Source organism: Impatiens glandulifera, chromosome 1 (assembly GCF_907164915.1).
Source record: "Impatiens glandulifera chromosome 1, dImpGla2.1, whole genome shotgun sequence".
Classification (NCBI taxonomy): Eukaryota; Viridiplantae; Streptophyta; class Magnoliopsida; order Ericales; family Balsaminaceae; genus Impatiens; species Impatiens glandulifera.
The window spans coordinates 110,102,523-110,121,330 of NC_061862.1; the positions used below are offsets into that span (position 1 = coordinate 110,102,523).

Sequence of the window (18,808 nt, forward strand, 5' to 3'; positions counted from 1 at the left end):
GGTCGGGCCGTGCCATGGGCTATTAGCGGGTCGGACCGGGCCGAGCCTATGGGCTAAAAAATCAAACCCAGCCCAACCCAACCCATGATATGTTATCATGCTGACCCGTAACCCGTCAAAACTCTACGTGTCGGGCCAAAATGGGTTGTGGACGTGCCGGGCCAAAAATGGGTTGTGGACGTGCCGGGCCGGGCCGGACTAGCTCGACCCACTGCCGACCTCTACTACAATTCAACCATGTTGCAAAAGTTAAACAAAAATCTAATCAAATGAGAAGAAAATCATCAATAACACATAGTTATGTATTTTTTTAATTGAAACATTGAAGATATGTTCAACAATTTATTTAAAAAACTACAAAATCCGTATTAACATATAGACAGAAAAACCCTTTCACAAGTTATAAAGGAAAACTAATTAAATTTGATATCCTTACCTAATGAATAAATTCTCAAAATACATGCTTAAAAAAATCAATTCCATGGTTAACCAATTCTTGTAGAACTCTAAACATTCTTGAAAAGATATTCATGGGTTAACTAGAAAATGTTGAAAAAAGCAAAATTTTCGTCAGGCATGAATTGTAGAGATTTTAAAAATGTTAAAAGGTCCATCACTTTAAAGAGCCAGGCGAATTTTTGTTACTTTAGTTTATTTATTTTCATATTCTACAATAAAACATAACTCTCATTATGACACAATAAATTACAAAAATACTTATTGTTCCCATTCCCACTTCTAGAACCCAAAATTTGGGGTAGACTAAAACATAAATCATGCAAATAAATCATGCAAAAGAATAATGTCTTCCCAAATTTTCATTGAATGAAACTTGGTGCTTCTTTGAGACCATTTATAATATGAAAAGTACAGAAATGACCTCCAATTATTTCCACCAGATATAGCATTGAAATGGTTGCAGAACATTTAAACATGAGGGAAGGGGATGAAAAGATAAAAACAGATATGGGTTAAAAAGATCAAGCCTAACAGAGAGGCCTAAAAAGCATGAGGCAAAATTATATTGATAAATAAGAAAATTTTAATATTTAATAACAAATCTTCCATAAGAGGGACGGAAACATCTTCTTCTCCTTCCGTCACAAGATACACCAACATCAATATGTTTTCAAATATTTTACCCGATGCTGATCCAACTAGACAAGTATAAATCTGAATACGTCGACTGTATCAAAGTAGGCCAGTGGTAAGAGTCGGTTTAAGATACCAAAATGTCATGGGTTTGATTTCATTTAAAAGTGCTTTGAGTTTAAGCGGAGGATTATGGTTGTGGGTGTCATGTTAATTCTCTTTTAATTACAAAAAATATATGAATACGTCTCTCAATATTATGATACCTTCTACATGTTTACTGTCAGCCTCCACAACAATAAGCTTAATTTCGAATGCCTGGTTTTGCCAATTGCTCCATTACATGATGAAGTGGGTCATAACGCAAACACATGTGACATATTTGACTGCTGAAGCTACGTGAAAATGAATCTTGACTCAGTTGCAAGGCCTGTGTGTTCAATCAAAAGAAATATAAGTAAGATACCACTGGATTTGAGAAATGTTGGAAACAAAATAATTGTATTTGACAAAAGTGTACACTAGTAAGATTGGATTAGAAAAATTGAATTAGATTTTGTCGAGTGGAAAACTTTTTCGACAAAGAGCGGGTCTATTTGATTCCACCATATGAGTCGGAGGTAGGGCTGCAAATGAGTCAAGCTACTCGTGAGTCGCTCGGTCAAAGCTCGGTTTGAACTTGACTTTGACCGAGTTCGAGCCGAGCTCGAGCCGGCTCGTTTAATATTCGAGTCGAGCTCGAGCTCATATAGTGCTTGCTCGATGGCTTATCGAGCTTTTCGAGCCTCATAATATATAATATATATTTTTTATTTATTTAATATTAAAACTCAAAATTTAAATAATATATTTTTCCCTCTCTTTCTCTTCAAAACCCATATGAAGGTCCACAATTCATAAAGTAAAATCCTAATTCCTAACATATATATGTGACTCTTCATCTAACCTACTCTTCGTTCATCTAATCTAATTTACGTGCTTCTTCTTTAATTCTTTCATTCTTCCTTTATTTTCTCTTCTTTCTTCACCATTTCTTTTACTCACTCTTCACCATTTCTTTCACTCTTCATCTTTTCTTCATTCATTCTACACCATTTCTTTAGCTCTTAATCTCTTTTTCTTTAATCTTCATAATTTTTTCACTCTTCATCTATTTATTTTCTTCTTTTTTAGTCTTAACATCAATATCATTCAGAAGAGGTTTACAGTACATACATGTAATTAAAATTTATTTTCACTTTTATAATAACTATTGTTTATTTTTATTTAACTGTGATTTATTTTTACTTTAAGAAAATGCTGCAACAAAAAAAGGAAAAAAAATATTTTATTGGTTAACTCATTGGTAAGGTAAGTCTTGTTTATCCTTTTTATATGTATTAAAAGAAATTTATGCTTATATAACTTTTTTTCATGTATTCTATACATAGGTTGGATGAATATATAGAATAACACTAATTGATGATAAAAAAAGGATAAATAATATATAATAAAAGTAATATTATATATAATATTGAAAGAAATAAAAAAATGGTTAATATTATACACTAGTGGAAAAACCGTTACTATAAGTTTATCGGTAACGGTTTAACAAATAAGAAACCGTTACTGAAACTTCTTAGGCATCAGTAACGGCTTTCGAAAACCGTTACGGAAAGTCCTTGGACAATAGCAACAGTTTTACCTCATCTAGAACCGTTACTATTATCCAAGGACTTTCAGTAACGGTTTTCGAAAGTCGTTACTGAAATTCATTCAACAATAGTAACGGTTTTTACCTCGGCTAGAACCGTTACTATTGTCCAAGGACTTTCAGTAACGGTTTTCGAAAGTCATTACTGATGTCTGAGAAGTTTCAGTAATGGTCGTTTTTGTAACGAATGGTAACAGTTTTATTCGTCGTTACAGATAGTTATCAGTAACGGCTTTTGATGCTTTTAGTAACGGTTTTCACCTTACTGATACCTCTTTTTCTATTAGTGATATATAATAAAAGTAATATTAAAGATATAATAATTAGTTTAGTATAGAAAGAAATAAAAATGGTTAATATATTATATATAATAAATTTATATTATATAATATTGAAAGAGATAAAAAAAAAAATTAATATATTATATATAATAAAAATAAATATTATGGATATAACAATTAGTATATATTTTATATAATAAAGGTATAATATATATAATATTTAAAGAAAAAAAAGTTAATATATTTAATATATATATAATATTTAAAGGAAAAAAAGTTAATATATTTATTATATATAATATAGAGAGAAAAAAAGATATATATATTATATATAATTTGTTTAGAGAAAAAAATAATGGAGTCATGATAATATTCATCACTATCTACGAATACAATGCAAACTCTACTTTGGGGAATGATTGGCTTCGACATATAAATGGAATGAAAAAGAAGACTAAAGTAAGTTTTCATTATTAAATTCTTATGTTACATAACATACCAAGAAATTTTGTTGTCTGTATCTACCTCTTAAAATAAGTTAAATTTTGGTTATTTGTTTTAACATTTATTTTTTATATTAATTATTTTTAAGATTAAACATTTCATATTATTGAATACAGGTAGTTGGTAGTTGGTAATTGGTAGTTGGTAGTTGTACGTGTTTTATGATTGAAGAATATGAGTTAAAAAATATTAAAATATTGAATGTTTGTACTTTAATTTTTGAATTTTATGTTTTAGAATTTTGATTAGTAATGATAATTTAATGTTTTGGATTATCATGTTTTAGAATTTTGAATAGTTATGATTGTTTTGAAATATCATGTTTTAAATGTTTAATATGTATGAAAATTTGATATTTTAATTTTACAAATAAATTTGATTCGAGTTCGAGTTCGAGCTCGAGCTAGAGTTTGAAAATTTAATTTTTGTTCAAACATTTCGAGTCGAGTGCGAGCTCAAATTTATAAACTCGTTCGAGTTCGAGTTCAAGTCAAGCTAATAAATATTAAATCGAGTCGAGCAGCCCTAGTCCGAAGGGGGTTTGTTGAAAACAAGATAGAACAAAGAAGAACAAAACAACTGTGAGGAAAAAACTAATTTATCTTTACTTTTTAGACACCTATATTAATTTATATATTTTTATTATTGGTGAATATACTTTCTATATGTATTTATCATTTTTAATGATAATATTTTTTTTATATTTTTTTTTTTTTGAAGGTTTATATAATTTGTTAGATTGAAACTTGAATTTGTAAATACATTGTATAACCCAATTTAAGTAATATAGTTAATAATTTAAGCGACTTAAAAGATCTCGTTTTTACTCTTGTTGAAATGTTTTTTCGTGCTAAAATTTGTGTGTTTATATTATATTACTTGATTTAATATTTATTATTTATAAGTGAGACACAAAAATATAAATAATCATTTCTGCATTATTATTTATGTACTCTTTATCAACAATCTGTTCAACAATTTGCTTAAAAAAATTTAACATGTATTCAAATATGACAACAATTTCTTTTAATACTCATTTATATTTCACATTTATCAATCTCATTCTTATTCTCATTCCTTTAAACCAAGCATCTAATATCTTATCATATTAATTATATATATATATATATATATATATATATTAAAATACATATAAAAATTGTTGAATGTTTCAATTTTTTTCTAATTATAAATAAAAAAAATCTATTAAACTTAAATACTATAAGAAAAAGTTTTTAAAATATTATATTATTAATAATTAATCAAATTAAATATAACATTTACTTAATAACATATATTATAACATGGTATAATTTTTTAATAATATTTTTTTATTAAAATATTTCATATTTTATTTTTCTAATATTTTTTTATATATATATATATATAATTGTTATTTTATTTTTATGTTTTTATATTTTAATTAATTTATTATAATATTATTATTAATATATAATATTTAAAATTAATCATATAAAAATGATTATATTATTATTAGTTTTTATTAAATTTTTGTTTTATTAATTATATTTTATTTTAAATAATTTCTTAATATTATTTAAATAATTTTATTAAATAAATTAATTAAAAAATTATTATTATTATAATTATAAAAGAATCGTCTAATATGATTATAAAAGAATAAAATATATAATATTAGAATTATAATTATAATTATGAGAGAAAAGATAAAAGAGTGAACATCCTGAAAGAGATAGTAGATCACACTCATTCCTTTCTAAATCTCCCAATTTAGAAAGGAATGAATGATTTCTAAATATCAGATAATCAAATCATTGTTGGAATGAAACTCATCAATTAAATAACTCAATTTATTCCATTTCTCATTACTCACGTACCAAACATCCAAAAGTCTATATATCCACACAAATTTTGTTACTTTAATTTGTTTATTTTCATATTCTTCAATAAAACCATCACATAACAAATAACAACTCCCATTATGATACAAAATAAAATTGCAAAAATAATTTAGATTACTAAAATTGAGCCCATTAAAAATTTCGGTCATGGACCCTAAAATATTACAGAAAAAAATTTTGTAAGCTAAAACATAAATCAGCCAACAAAAAAAATCTCTCTTCCCTAGCCTAACACTTGTTTTTACAAGGAAGATAAATGAGTTTAAAATATAAAAACTTGTTTTTGTTAGAGATAAGTTTAAAATATATATAATATTTTTAATTTTATATTTAATCCTTTTAAGTGTGTGAGTTGGTCAACCCACGTACTCAAATATTCATTTATTTTCATATATATATATATATATATCAAAATTAATCATAAACTCGACAAATCAAACAATTTAAATTAAACATTATTATATATATATATATATATTTATAGAAAATATCGTGACAACAATATCATGAATTACATTCACTATATTAAAAAAAAAAAGTTGCACACCAAAATTTTACTGTACAAATATTTTCTTTTTTACTCAACATTGAAACCAAGTTGTCTAGTACATATAATAGTTAATATTCTTGTTAATGTATTAAGAAGTCTTTATATTAATGATGACATTTCAAAATTTTTTCATGACAATTATAAAACATGACTTTCATTGATTTTAATACACATATTTTTTCTTATCTTGTATAACCTTTATTTTTATTTTAAATTTGATCGATTTGAACGATCAAAATCAATCAACCAAATCGTTGAGATCAGTTCCACAAAAGAAACCACAATAAATTCGATTTGTGCAATTCAATTTATTATTTGATTTTCTTTTTGTACGATTCAGTTTAATATTTGATTTAATTTGACCGATTTTGTTTCAGTTTCAATAGTTTTAATCCATTTATTTATATGATTCATTTATGGTATGAAAAGACATTTCAAGAAAAATACATGACAAATAATAATGTAAACACAATTAATATTAATAACATCAAATAATTTTGTATAATGATTGATATTGAAATTATGAACCATATTGTACACTCCCTTATTCATTTGACAAATTATTGACCAAATAATGAGAATCCCTAATGTTCCAACTAAATAGATTAGGAGGATTATTTCTCTTCAAAGTTTTTTTTTTTGTTAATTATTTTTTTTAGCTATGGTCTATGAAATTTATAGAGAAATTAATTTTAATGTATTAAAATTAGAGAAAAAGAAAATAATGTTTAGAACACTCCATATTAACCCATTTAAAATTTGGGTAAGATTTTTAGATTTTTTATAATAACTTTTAATTATTTTAAAATTTACAAAATAATATATATAGATTTAGTAAAACAAATCAAATATCATTTCAAAATTATTTATTTTATAAATTTATAAAAAATATGAGGAGTGATAGAGAGACGGAATTTGGTGAGGGAATGACTTCATTGGTTTAAAAAATGTAAAAGTGGGAGGAAATAGAGAAAATAAAGAAATTATTTGATTTTTTCAGCAAGATTATGCCAAGTCATTCCCTCACCTAATCATTTCTCAAAAAAAATATATACGAATATTGTGCATTTTAAATAATTATGTCTATTTATGGACAAATATATTTTGATTTTTGTTTATTAATTTATAGAAATATTTGAAACCTAAAATAGTAAAATATAGTTAAAAAATATATAAATAAAGGGTTGGAAATGGGTCGTTCACTGAAATAAGAAATAACGAGTAAAATGATAAAATGTACAGCTTAGGGTTTGGCCTTTTAACTGAGAAATGGTGATTGTGTGAAATCCAGATAGAGAGAGAGTAACTGTGTGTGTATGTGAGAGAGAAGACGCATCGGACGATTCCGGCACCTTCGGAGTCTCGCCGACTGCAAGATCGATCTCTCATTGGACCCACATGTTGGCGCCAAAATTACTATCCTCTTACTGCAGCCAAAAATTCGCATATTTGCCCAGAGGAACGGTGATTACGTACGTATATATAGAGGAAATAATCGAGATGTTATTTGAACGACGGGATCGGACTGCCGAGGGTCTTTAAACGGCAGAGATTTTGTAAATCCGCTTGATTTTGAAGGGATTTGATAGTTCGAGTACTGTTTCGATTTCTGTGCAAATAAAGTATTTTTTGTATGCAATCGGGTGGGGGGAACCAACAGGGAGTTGGTGGCGGAGCTCCCGGAAATGGACGGAATCCGGCGGCTATTGGGCCATCGTGTTCATCCGCATCGCCATCATCTTCTTCTTCGGCTGTTTCTACACCGCGGTTGGGATTTGATTCCATTCCGCAACAGCAGCAGCCAAGACAGGTGAGGGTCCGATTTCTCCTAATGGATGACACAGTTTTGAAATTGAATTCGATCACTTAAATGAATTGAACAGCTAAAGTTTTGAAATTTATTTTGCTGCATTGTGGCCTGTGAGTGCTAAATCTTGTCTTTTTCAGCTGGTTACTTTTGTTTGTTCACTTACATTAATCATTGACACTGATTTCGAGTCCTGGTGTGCAGTATTTATTCATTTTAACCGTTGTATATTCTCTCTCTAAAATGTAGTTTACTATGCTTAAATGTTCAATGCAAAATCTATTACATACCCTTTTATGGAGCTAATGGTCCAATTATAATATTTATGTTCTTAAACAATCATTTTGACACCTCATTGGTCCAACTTGGCACATCTTTACATAGATGAGTGGGTAAAACTTAATTATTTGAGCTGTTTAAAACAATCTATCACTCTACATATGCTCTTTTTTCTCCTACGATTTTGGTGCCAGCTTCATGAACTGTCCTGTCTGAACCCCTGCTTGCCTATTATTGGGGCAAAAGTCTATTGTCAGTATTTATAGTTTTTCTACTTTTGTTTCTTGTTATTTTCCTTTTTACAATTATGTGTGCACAATCCAAAAGAGTGCATTTTTGGGAATATGTTGATTATTTGATATGAAAGCTTAGTGAAATTGTGCCTTAAGTTGGTGTGTTGTTTTTAGTTTTTTTGTTCATATCTGCTCAGGGATCCAGTAGTCACCTTCATTGTGATTTTTTGCAAAATTGTTTGTCAGAATAAGTGTTGAAGATAGCTTTTGTTCTCTGTACTAGTAATTTCTGTTGCTAAACCAGATTTAGCAGATGATATATATATATTTTTTTGTTGCTGTGATATTTAGATACTCTTGCAAGATACATCTAATATCAAATGGCAATATCTGTCCACATCTTTTAAGTCTCTAGCACTAGGTTTTAATGAGATTATCATGGTCTCTTTTGGCAGTTTCTAGCTTTGAACTGAAGTTTGCTCAAACTATTCTGTATCATATTGGAACCATGGTTTCTTTTCAGACACTAAGTAATCCAGTATATAAGTTGACAAAAGGACATCTGGATGTTTCCACTGATAATTATTTAGATTGTATCTAGTTTTTTTGTGTGTGTGCTTCACTTGTATGGAGATATAGGAATCATTCTGTAACTGCATTTATACATGTATGTTTTCATCTTTATTGAAGCAATTCCTGCATTGTTTCTTATGTTATGTATTATGGATGAGTTATTCATGCAACAATGCCTTTAGTCATCACATGTTAATACTTTCAGTCTTTGCAAAAACAGTTTTTAAGAAAACCTGAAGGTAATGAGTCCATTCTAGCATTCCAAGCTGGTGGTCTCCAAGGAGCCTTGGGTGAGAGCAATTTTGCTTCACCTTCTGTAGCCGCTCAGATGTCTCACCCGTCTAGGAAGTTCATTGAGTTGGCTCAACAAAGCAGTGGTGCCTTTTCTCGGGATGAGGGTCAAAGTAGGGGACAGGGAATTGAGCATCCAATGCACAATCCTCTACATCAAGCATACCTTCAGTATGCTTTTCAGGCAACCCAGCAAAAATCTGCCATGGGGCCGCAATCCCAACAAGGAATAAAAACAGGTATGTTAGGGCCCCCACCACCTGCCAAGGATCAAGACCCAAATATAGGAAATTTAAAGATGCAAGAGTTTATTCAGGCTACAAACCACCCACAGTCCACATCATCAAAGAAGCCCCTAGAACGTCTTGCTCAATCTGAAAAACAAGCAGATCAAGTTCAACATATAGTCATTGAACAGAGGAATGATATGAAGCCTCCCATGCAGCCTATGCCACAATTACTTCATGGAAATGTTTCGAGGCCCTTACAAACACATCTGGCTCAACCATCCATTCAAAAGATGGCAAACAGCCAAGCTACAATGGCTGCACAAATTCAGGCTTTGGCCTTTCAGCATAACATAGATTTGTCAAATCCTGTTAATGTTAATATGATGACACAATTCGTACAGTCTAGAATGCTTGCTCAACAGAAGCAAAACGAAAGCAATGTGAGTTCACAGACTTTGCCTGCTTCTGTACCAAAACAGCAGGTTACTCCACCATCCGCTGCAATTGAGACTTCTCTTCCTGGTAATTCCTCAACCAATGTTTCAGGGCAGTCTTCCCTGGCGAAATCTAGGCAAGCAGCTCCTGCCGTTCATTTTGGCATGACACAGAATGTTGCATCAGTTGACTGTTATACTGGTATCCCTGCTCAACAGTTTCCAGCTAATAGTAGAGAGAACCAGGCACCTCCTGGTCAGAAGCTAATGACAGGTAATGGAATGACTCCAGCCTTGATGAATACTCAGCTACCTACGAGTTTGAATCATGGTGTAGATCATACGTCAAATATGAAAAATCCAGTTGCTGGTTCAGAAACAACATATCAAATGCAACGCTCCAGACAGTTGAGCCAATCTTCTCCTAGGTCTGGAGAAGGGGGTTTGCTGGACCCTTTTTCATCTGAGGGAGCAGCACAGGTGCCTCAGCGTTTAGGATTCAGTAAACAACAACTACATGTTCTCAAGGCACAAATATTAGCGTTCAGGCGTCTTAAGGTATTTATTTAGTCTTGGTATTTAGTTTTCTCGTTTAATAAGTAGCATATGCTGTTTAGTACATCATTCCTAATGCAAAAGTTCTTTTATTTGTGCTTGTTGGCAGAAAGGAGATGGTACTCTTCCACAGGAACTTCTGCAAGCTATTGCACCGCCACCTCTTGAAATGCAACATCACCAAGGAATTCCTCCTTCTTTGGCAACTAATCATGACAGATCTGGTGGGAGAACTACAGAAGACCGAAGTAGTCCATTGGAAGCAAATGAAAACAACCTTCAGGTCATAGCATCATCAAGTGCACCTAAGAACTTAAAGGAGGAACCATTAAGTGTTGAGGAAAAACCAACTGATGTTACCATGTTCATTCAAGGTAAGGCATCTGTAACAAAGGATCAGACACCAATAGCTTCTAATCGAAAGGATGAGCAGCAGACTACTGCTGCTTCCCTCAATCCTGAACAGGAAGGTGAAAGAAGTAGCCAGAGAACTTCCAGTAGACTTGATATACCGGTAGATAAGGGAAAGGCAGTTGTACCACAAGTTCCTGACAATACTCAAACCAAAAATTCAGTTCAAAGCAGCAATATTTCTCTGCCCAAAGATGTCAGCGCTGCCAAAAAATATCATGGGCCTCTGTTTGATTTTCCCTTTTTTACCCGGAAACATGACTCCTTTGGGGGCTTGATGATGATGAACAATGATAGTAACTTGACACTGGCATATGATGTCAAGGACATCCTTCTGGAGGAAGGAAGTGATTTCCCCGGCAAGAGAAGAGCAGAAAGTTTAAAGAAGATTGGTGGATTACTTGCTGTGAACTTAGAGAGGAAAAGGATTAGGCCGGATCTTGTTTTGCGATTACAAATAGAAGAGAAAAAACTCAAGTTAGTAGATCGTCAGGCACGCTTAAGGGATGAGGTTGATCAACAGCAGCAGGAGATAATGGCAATGCCTGATAGGCCATACAGGAAATTTGTTCGACTTTGTGAACGTCAGCGTATGGAACTTATTAGACAAGTGCAAGCCTCCCAGAAAGTCATGAGAGAGAAGCAGCTTAAGTCCATATTTCAGTGGCGCAAGAAGCTCCTTGAGGCTCATTGGACAATTCGTGATGCAAGAACTGCACGAAATAGAGGAGTTGCTAAATATCATGAGAGAATGTTGAGGGAATTCTCAAAGAGAAAAGATGACGATCGAAACAAAAGGATGGAAGCATTGAAAAATAATGATGTTGAGAGGTATAGGGAAATGTTGCTGGAGCAGCAGACTAGCATTTCTGGTGCTGCTGCTGAGAGATATGCTGTTCTTTCATCGTTTTTGACCCAGACAGAAGAATACCTCAATAAACTGGGAAACAAGATAACTGCTACAAAGAATCACCAGGACGTTGAGGAGGCAGCCAATGCTGCAGCACTAACTGCTCGATCTCAGGTACACACTCTCTTCCTCAGCTGACTAATCCAATTTGAAGCCTTTTCAGTTTGTTCTTTATGTCTTTCTTACACATCTGTGCTTTGTTTATTTCATAATTTACCTGCTGTTCGTAAAGGGATTATCTGAAGAAGAAGTGAGAGCTGCTGCAGCTTGCACAAGAGAAGAAATGGTGATCAGAAATCGATTTTCTGAAATGAATGCACCCAAGGATGGCTCATCTGTAAACAAGTAAGTTTGTCATCATTAGTAGATTTAATTTAGTGTTATAGAGTGTATTGTAGTCAATGGTGTCTAAGCTGTGATACTGATTAGTATTAGTATGTGGATTACTTCATATCATGTCATATCTAGTCTCTATGACATGTTTTCACAATCGTGCTTTGAAAAGTTTCTTTCCTTTGAATTTTCTGAACGGAATATTTGCTAGAAGTTATCTAGTCAACACTGATCAGTATGTAGTAGAATCCCCAATATGTATGTTTTTATAGTCATCATAATACCTAATCAGAAAGTATCCTTGAGACCATATATCCCTAGGATGGCGTCAAAGATGTCTCATGATTCCACTTCTTATTGCTGCTGTCAGGTATTACAGCCTTGCACATGCGGTGAATGAAAGGGTAACAAGGCAACCGTCAATGTTGCGTGCTGGAACATTACGAGACTATCAACTTGTAGGTTACAAAAACCTGTTTCATATCCTTAACAGGACCATGTTTGATTTGTATTATTCTGATGGTGCAAATAAGAGTTTAAAGGACTGACTGCTGCGCTCCTTTCAGGTTGGCTTGCAATGGATGCTTTCTTTGTATAACAACAAGTTAAATGGAATTTTGGCAGATGAGATGGGCCTTGGGAAGACTGTACAGGTGAGTTACTGTTATTAGGTTATAGTTTTTCATGTTTATCCTTGTCCTAGTTTCCTGCAGCAATTTGTATCATGCCTTGGGTTATTAGGTATGATCTTTAGTGTACCAGCTCTGAGTGTCTTGTGTTAGATGAGACTTCTTATAGTCCATTCTCTGTACAGGTGATGGCTTTGATTGCTTATCTGATGGAATTCAAAGGAAATAATGGCCCACATCTTATAATAGTTCCTAATGCCGTATTGGTGAACTGGAAAGTATGGTTCCTTTTCTATTCCATTTGTATTACAATTTGCAACTCATTTCATAATACCATCAATGTGTCTGATCTTCTAGAGTGAGTTACACACTTGGTTACCATCTGTTTCCTGCATCTACTATGTTGGTACGAAGGATCAAAGATCGAGATTGTTTTCTCAGGTAAGATGGCTAGACGTTTTTTTTTTTATATTTATTAGGTGGCCTGTATAGTTTCTTTTACTTTGTTATTTGCCTTTGTAAATATACATGTTATTTTAATGTAGGAGGTTTGTGCAATGAAGTTCAATGTCCTCGTGACGACTTACGAGTTTATCATGTATGATCGCTCAAAACTATCAAAAGTTGATTGGAGATATATCATTATTGATGAAGCACAACGTATGAAGGATAGGGAATCAGTTCTTGCAAGAGATCTTGATAGATATCGTTGCCAAAGGCGCCTACTTCTCACAGGGACGCCTTTACAGGTATGTAAATACAACTTTATTTTTGGGCAAAAAAATGTAAATGCAACTTGTTTGTTGAATGGAGTTTTGTTACACCTTTTTGCCTTTACGATGGAATGACCATCTAGCTATTTCAATGTATCCATGAGATAAAATCTCTACGTACTCTTCTTAAATTCTGAATTCACATGAGAGTAACTTAAGTTTTTGTTTCAACTCTTCCACAGAATGATCTTAAAGAACTTTGGTCTCTTCTAAATCTTCTCCTTCCTGAGGTGTTTGATAACAAGAAAGCATTTCATGACTGGTTTTCACAACCATTTCAAAAAGAAGTCCCCACTCATAATGTGGAGGATGATTGGCTTGAGACTGAAAAGAAAGTTATCATAATCCATAGACTTCATCAAATATTGGAGCCTTTCATGCTTCGTCGTCGCGTTGAGGATGTAGAAGGTTCATTGCCCGCCAAGGTATTCTAATATAGTTGCTCCTAATTGTAGTGTATTTTGTAAAGTCTATTCTATTTCATAGAGCAGCTGAAGCTACTATTTCTTTTATATGCTGTAATTATTTTACTTTCATTTATTGACTTTTTCTAATTCTTGTGCTAAATTGTATCGTGCATGAACTTTGTACAGGTTTCCATTGTTCTGAAGTGTCGGATGTCAGCTATTCAAAGCTCTGTTTATGATTGGGTTAAATCCACAGGCACTCTTCGCGTAGATCCTGAAGAAGAGAAGCTCAGGGTTGAAAGAAATCCTAAGTATCAGGTTAAAACATATAAAACCCTCAATAACAGATGCATGGAACTCAGAAAAACTTGCAATCATCCATTGCTCAACTACCCCTATTTCAATGACTTCTCCAAGGATTTCCTTGTGCAATCCTGTGGCAAATTGTGGATTCTGGATAGGATCCTCGTAAAGCTTCAGAGAACAGGACATCGTGTTCTTCTCTTTAGTACCATGACAAAGCTTCTTGACATCTTAGAGGAATATCTGCAGTGGCGGCAACTTGTATTCAGACGAATCGATGGGACAACTTCCTTAGAAGATCGTGAATCGGCTATTGTAGACTTTAACAGCCCTGACACAGACTGCTTTATCTTTTTGCTTAGTATTCGTGCGGCAGGGCGAGGTCTCAATCTGCAATCTGCAGATACTGTGGTCATATATGACCCTGATCCAAACCCTAAAAATGAGGAGCAGGCGGTTGCTAGGGCCCACCGCATTGGGCAGAAAAGAGAAGTGAAGGTTATTTATATGGAAGCTGTGGTTGATAAAATCTCGAGCCATCAGAAAGAGGATGAATTTAGAAGTGGAGGTATAGTTGATTCCGAGGATGACCTAGCTGGTAAGGATAGATATATGGGCTCCATTGAGAGCCTTATCAGAAACAATATCCAACAGTACAAGATTGACATGGCGGATGAGGTCATCAATGCGGGTCGTTTTGACCAGAGGACTACTCACGAAGAGAGACGTTCAACTTTGGAAACTTTGTTGCATGATGAGGAAAGGTACCAAGAAACTTTGCATGATGTGCCTTCTCTACAGGAAGTGAATCGCATGATTGCGAGAAGTGAATCGGAAGTTGAGATCTTCGACCAAATGGATGAAGAATTCGATTGGACTGGGGAGATGACAAGGTATGATCAGGTACCCAAATGGGTTCGAGCCACTACCAAAGAGGTAAATGCTACTGTTGCGGCATTGTCAAAGAAGCCGTCAAAGAATACCTTTTTAAATGGAATTGCTTCTGATTTACCTGAGAAAAGGAGGGGACGTCCTAAGGGTAAAAAAGTACCTATATACAAGGAGTTGGATGATGATAATGGAGAGTTCTCTGAAGCTAGCTCTGAGGAAGGCCATAATAGATATTCTCCACAGGAAGAAGAGGGGGGAGTAGGGGAGTTTGAAGAAGACGAAGAATTTAATGGTGGCAATGTTGAACGGCTTCATATTAATAAAGACCAATCAGATGAAGATGTTCCAATCTGCAATAGGAGTTATGAGTACACCAATCGCACTCGTGAAAATGCAAGAAGAAATCCGGTTCGTGTAAAAGCTGCATGTTCAGGATCATCACCTGAGAGTGGGAAACAAATGCAGGTGGCGTCGCCTACCATATCTTCTCAGAAATTTGGATCGCTTTCTGCTTTAGATGCTCGTCCAAGCTCTCTTTCAAAAAAGCTGGTTTGTGTTATTATTATTCATATCTGCTTACTTCTTTCATGTTTAAAATCATTGGTTTGTGCTATTACTCATTAAGAGTTTGTTTTATTTGAATTAATCTGACATTTTGGAAAATAAGAAAACCTTATTTGATGAAAAAATGTATTATTTGTGTTAAATTACTAAAATGTCTTTATCATTTAATACTTTTAAAAGTTTTAAAAATTAAAGTTAGGGTATTTTAGTATTTAGTTTGTTAATTTGAATGATTTGATTGAGATAAGGGATAATTTAGATTAGATTCAGATAACCCTTCATCAAACAATATCTTGGTTATTTGTGTGTAAATTTACAATTATTTTTATTTTTAAAAGATAGAGTGTATTTTGGTGTTTTAATTTATTATTTGAATGATGTGATTAATAAGTAGATTATTGATCGGAAGTTGGGTTATTTGAAATTAATCTCAAATAACCCACATCAAACAAGGCCTAATTTTCTTCTATAAACTATGCAGTCTGATGATTTAGAGGAAGGGGAAATTGCTGTCTCTGGTGATTCTCCCTTAGACCCCCAGCAGTCAGGAAGCTGGATTCAAGACCGCGATGAGGGTGAAGATGAGCAGCAGGTTTTGCAACCCAAAATAAAAAGGAAGCGTAGTATCCGTCTCCGTCCTCGTCCTATGGTGAAGAGAGTTGACGAGAAATATCCAAATGAAAAATTATCTTTCAGTAGGAGCGATTCTTCACAATTGCCTTTTCAATTGGACAATAAATACAAGGCTAAGCTTAAAGCGGCGGCTGTCTCAGAACCCAAAACACCTATAGAGTCAAGTGTTGTTCCTAAACATGATCAATATGATTCATCTGTAAAAGGTAGGAGAAATGCACCTGCAGGGAAACTATCAAACACATCCAAATCACATACTCCAATCAAAGTTGGTAGATCAACTACATTGTCTACTACTTCCGGAAGTTCAGAAGGAAAATTTACCAAAAACAGTGGGTCTGGAATAGGCAGCAGTAAGATGCCTGATATCATTCAAAGAAGGGTATGTTTTCTTTTTTATTATTTTCTGAAATTTCTGATTATTGATGCTCTTACATTTGTCTCTTTGGTGCTGCTACACTTTTTTTACTGGTTCTTTTGTTGTACCTTGATCAATAATTGAGCCTTGTTTGGTCTACGGTTATTTGAATAACCAAGTGGTTATTTCAAAAAAACCTTGTTTTTGAGGTAGCAAGGGTTATTTAGTTAAAAAAGAGATCAGGGGTATAAATATATAATTTGATTGAGTAGATAGTTGATTGGATTGTGGTCTCAAATAATCCACATCAAACAAGGCCCAAGGAATAATTTGCACCAAACTTTTTTTTTGCAGTGCAAGAATGTCATGAGCAAGCTACAGAGGAGAATAGATAAGGAAGGCCCTCAAATTGTTCCCCTGTTAACTGATTTATGGAACAGGATTGAGAATTCTGGCTACGTTAGTTCAGTTGGTAACTCCCTTTTAGATTTGAGAAAGATTGATCAACGGGTTGAGAAATTCGAGTATAACAATGTGATGGAGCTCGTCATTGATGTCCAGTTCATGCTAAAGAGTGCAATGCAGTATTTTGGCTTCTCACATGAGGTATATATAATAATAATGTTTTAGTTCCTGTTTATTATTCAACTTTGTATAGTGTTCTTGAAATGTGTTCCTCCCCCAAAAGTTTGTTTTATGAAGTCGTTTTGAAATAAATCAATTTTTAAAACAAATAAAAAAATCCTTGTTAAATGACTAAAACATTGTTTGTATTTATTATTTGAAAATGAAATAAATGAAGTAGGTATTTTAGTTGATAGATTAAATAATTTGATGGATGAAGTGAGGGGTTATTTGGATTAAATTCAAGGCTTGTAATTTGATGTTGGTTACTTGAGATTAATTTCAAATAACCCTATATTCAATCTACTCATCAATTACATTATTCAAATCATTAACAAAAATACCCATTTTTTATACACTCCTTGTAATCTTCTTACCCAAAATGATCCCAAATAATAACCCTAGATCAAAAAAAGGTCTTAGTAAGATTAACAGGTTAAATAGTTTATTTTCTTGTCAGTTTAGTAGATACCTTCCTCAACTTGTGCAAATGAAAAACATTAACAGGTGAGATCTGAAGCAAGAAAAGTGCACGAACTGTTCTTCGACATCTTAAAGATTGCATTTCCAGAAGATGATTTCCAAGAAGCCAGAAATTCGGTTTCTTTCTCTGGCCCAATGATGTCACCATCAACTTTAAGGCAGCAGACAGTTATCAGCAGCCAAGGGAAGCGGCAAAGAGCAGTAAACAACAACGACGTAGAATCTGATCATCCTGACCTACATTCTGGACCGACCCCCATTCAGAAACAGTTGACACGTAGCCAATTACTTCAGAAGGAATATTCGAGGCTCGGCAGTAGCAGCAGCAGTAGCTCATCAAGAAGAGAACATGTTCAACTGCAAGACGAAACTCGAGCAGCAGCAGCAGCTGCATTAGCTCATCCAGGGGAGTTAGTTATATGTAAGAAGAAGAGGAAAGATAGGGAGAAATCGTCGATTCAGAAGTTGGGCCGAGCTAGTCCAGGCTCAACTCCTATAAGTCAAAGGGAGACCAGATCTAGCGGTCAGCATTCAATCCAACAACAGGCTAGCGATAGTGGTGTGGGTTGGGCGAATCCGGTTAAGAGATTGAGGACAGATTCAGGTAGGAGGCGGGCAAGTCACTTATGACAGAGTGTATAATTATATTTTGCCCGCCCGTATTAGCTGCTCCTTTTGTTGGGCCGGGTCGGGTCAGTCCTTGTAGAGTCAGCCCGGGCATGTCTGTAAGTCTATTACTATTGACATATATAGTTTATATGTAGATATAATATGTTAAAGATCATTCAATCTACTTGAATATGATACTTTTATTCTAATGTTGAATAATATTACTATAGGCTTAGCCCCAAAATGAGTGTGTTAAGAGGTGCAAATAGGAATGATCTGACCCAGTTGATCCTCAATACAAATTTTGCCCCCTTTTGGGGGGTGATTTTATTCGTTTTGACCCGGATAGCCAGGACTCCAGAAAACATAAATTTTCTTGAAAATACTGTTTTTTAAGTAAAATATTTCATTACATGTTTTGAAAGATATAACAGAATAGTTTACATCATTTTATTTTTTTTGTTCTTCATAATTT

General features: G+C 33.3%; 1 protein-coding gene across 1 annotated transcript; it reads left to right on the forward strand.

The window, feature by feature from the left end:
• Window positions 1-7,256: 7,256 nt before the first annotated feature.
• LOC124919552 (ATP-dependent helicase BRM-like) lies at window positions 7,257-18,560 on the forward strand. The gene is made up of 14 exons (XM_047459813.1): window positions 7,257-7,813; window positions 9,116-10,408; window positions 10,515-11,840; window positions 11,959-12,071; window positions 12,430-12,517; window positions 12,626-12,712; window positions 12,874-12,966; window positions 13,046-13,129; window positions 13,234-13,437; window positions 13,644-13,886; window positions 14,055-15,611; window positions 16,108-16,641; window positions 16,972-17,223; window positions 17,749-18,560. Exons 1-14 carry the CDS (start codon window positions 7,637-7,639, stop codon window positions 18,352-18,354), a joined length of 6,657 nt encoding a protein of 2,218 aa, XP_047315769.1. The 5' UTR covers window positions 7,257-7,636; the 3' UTR covers window positions 18,355-18,560.
• Window positions 18,561-18,808: the final 248 nt, after the last annotated feature.

Coding starts and splice junctions, on each gene's coding strand:
- LOC124919552 (XM_047459813.1), top strand. CDS start 7,637: ATGCAATCGGGTGGGGGGAACCAACAGGGAGTTGGTGGCGGAGCTCCC. Junction 13,438..13,643: donor TCACAGGGACGCCTTTACAG/GTATGTAAATAC, acceptor ACTCTTCCACAG/AATGATCTTAAAGAACTTTG. Junction 13,887..14,054: donor AAGGTTCATTGCCCGCCAAG/GTATTCTAATAT, acceptor AACTTTGTACAG/GTTTCCATTGTTCTGAAGTG.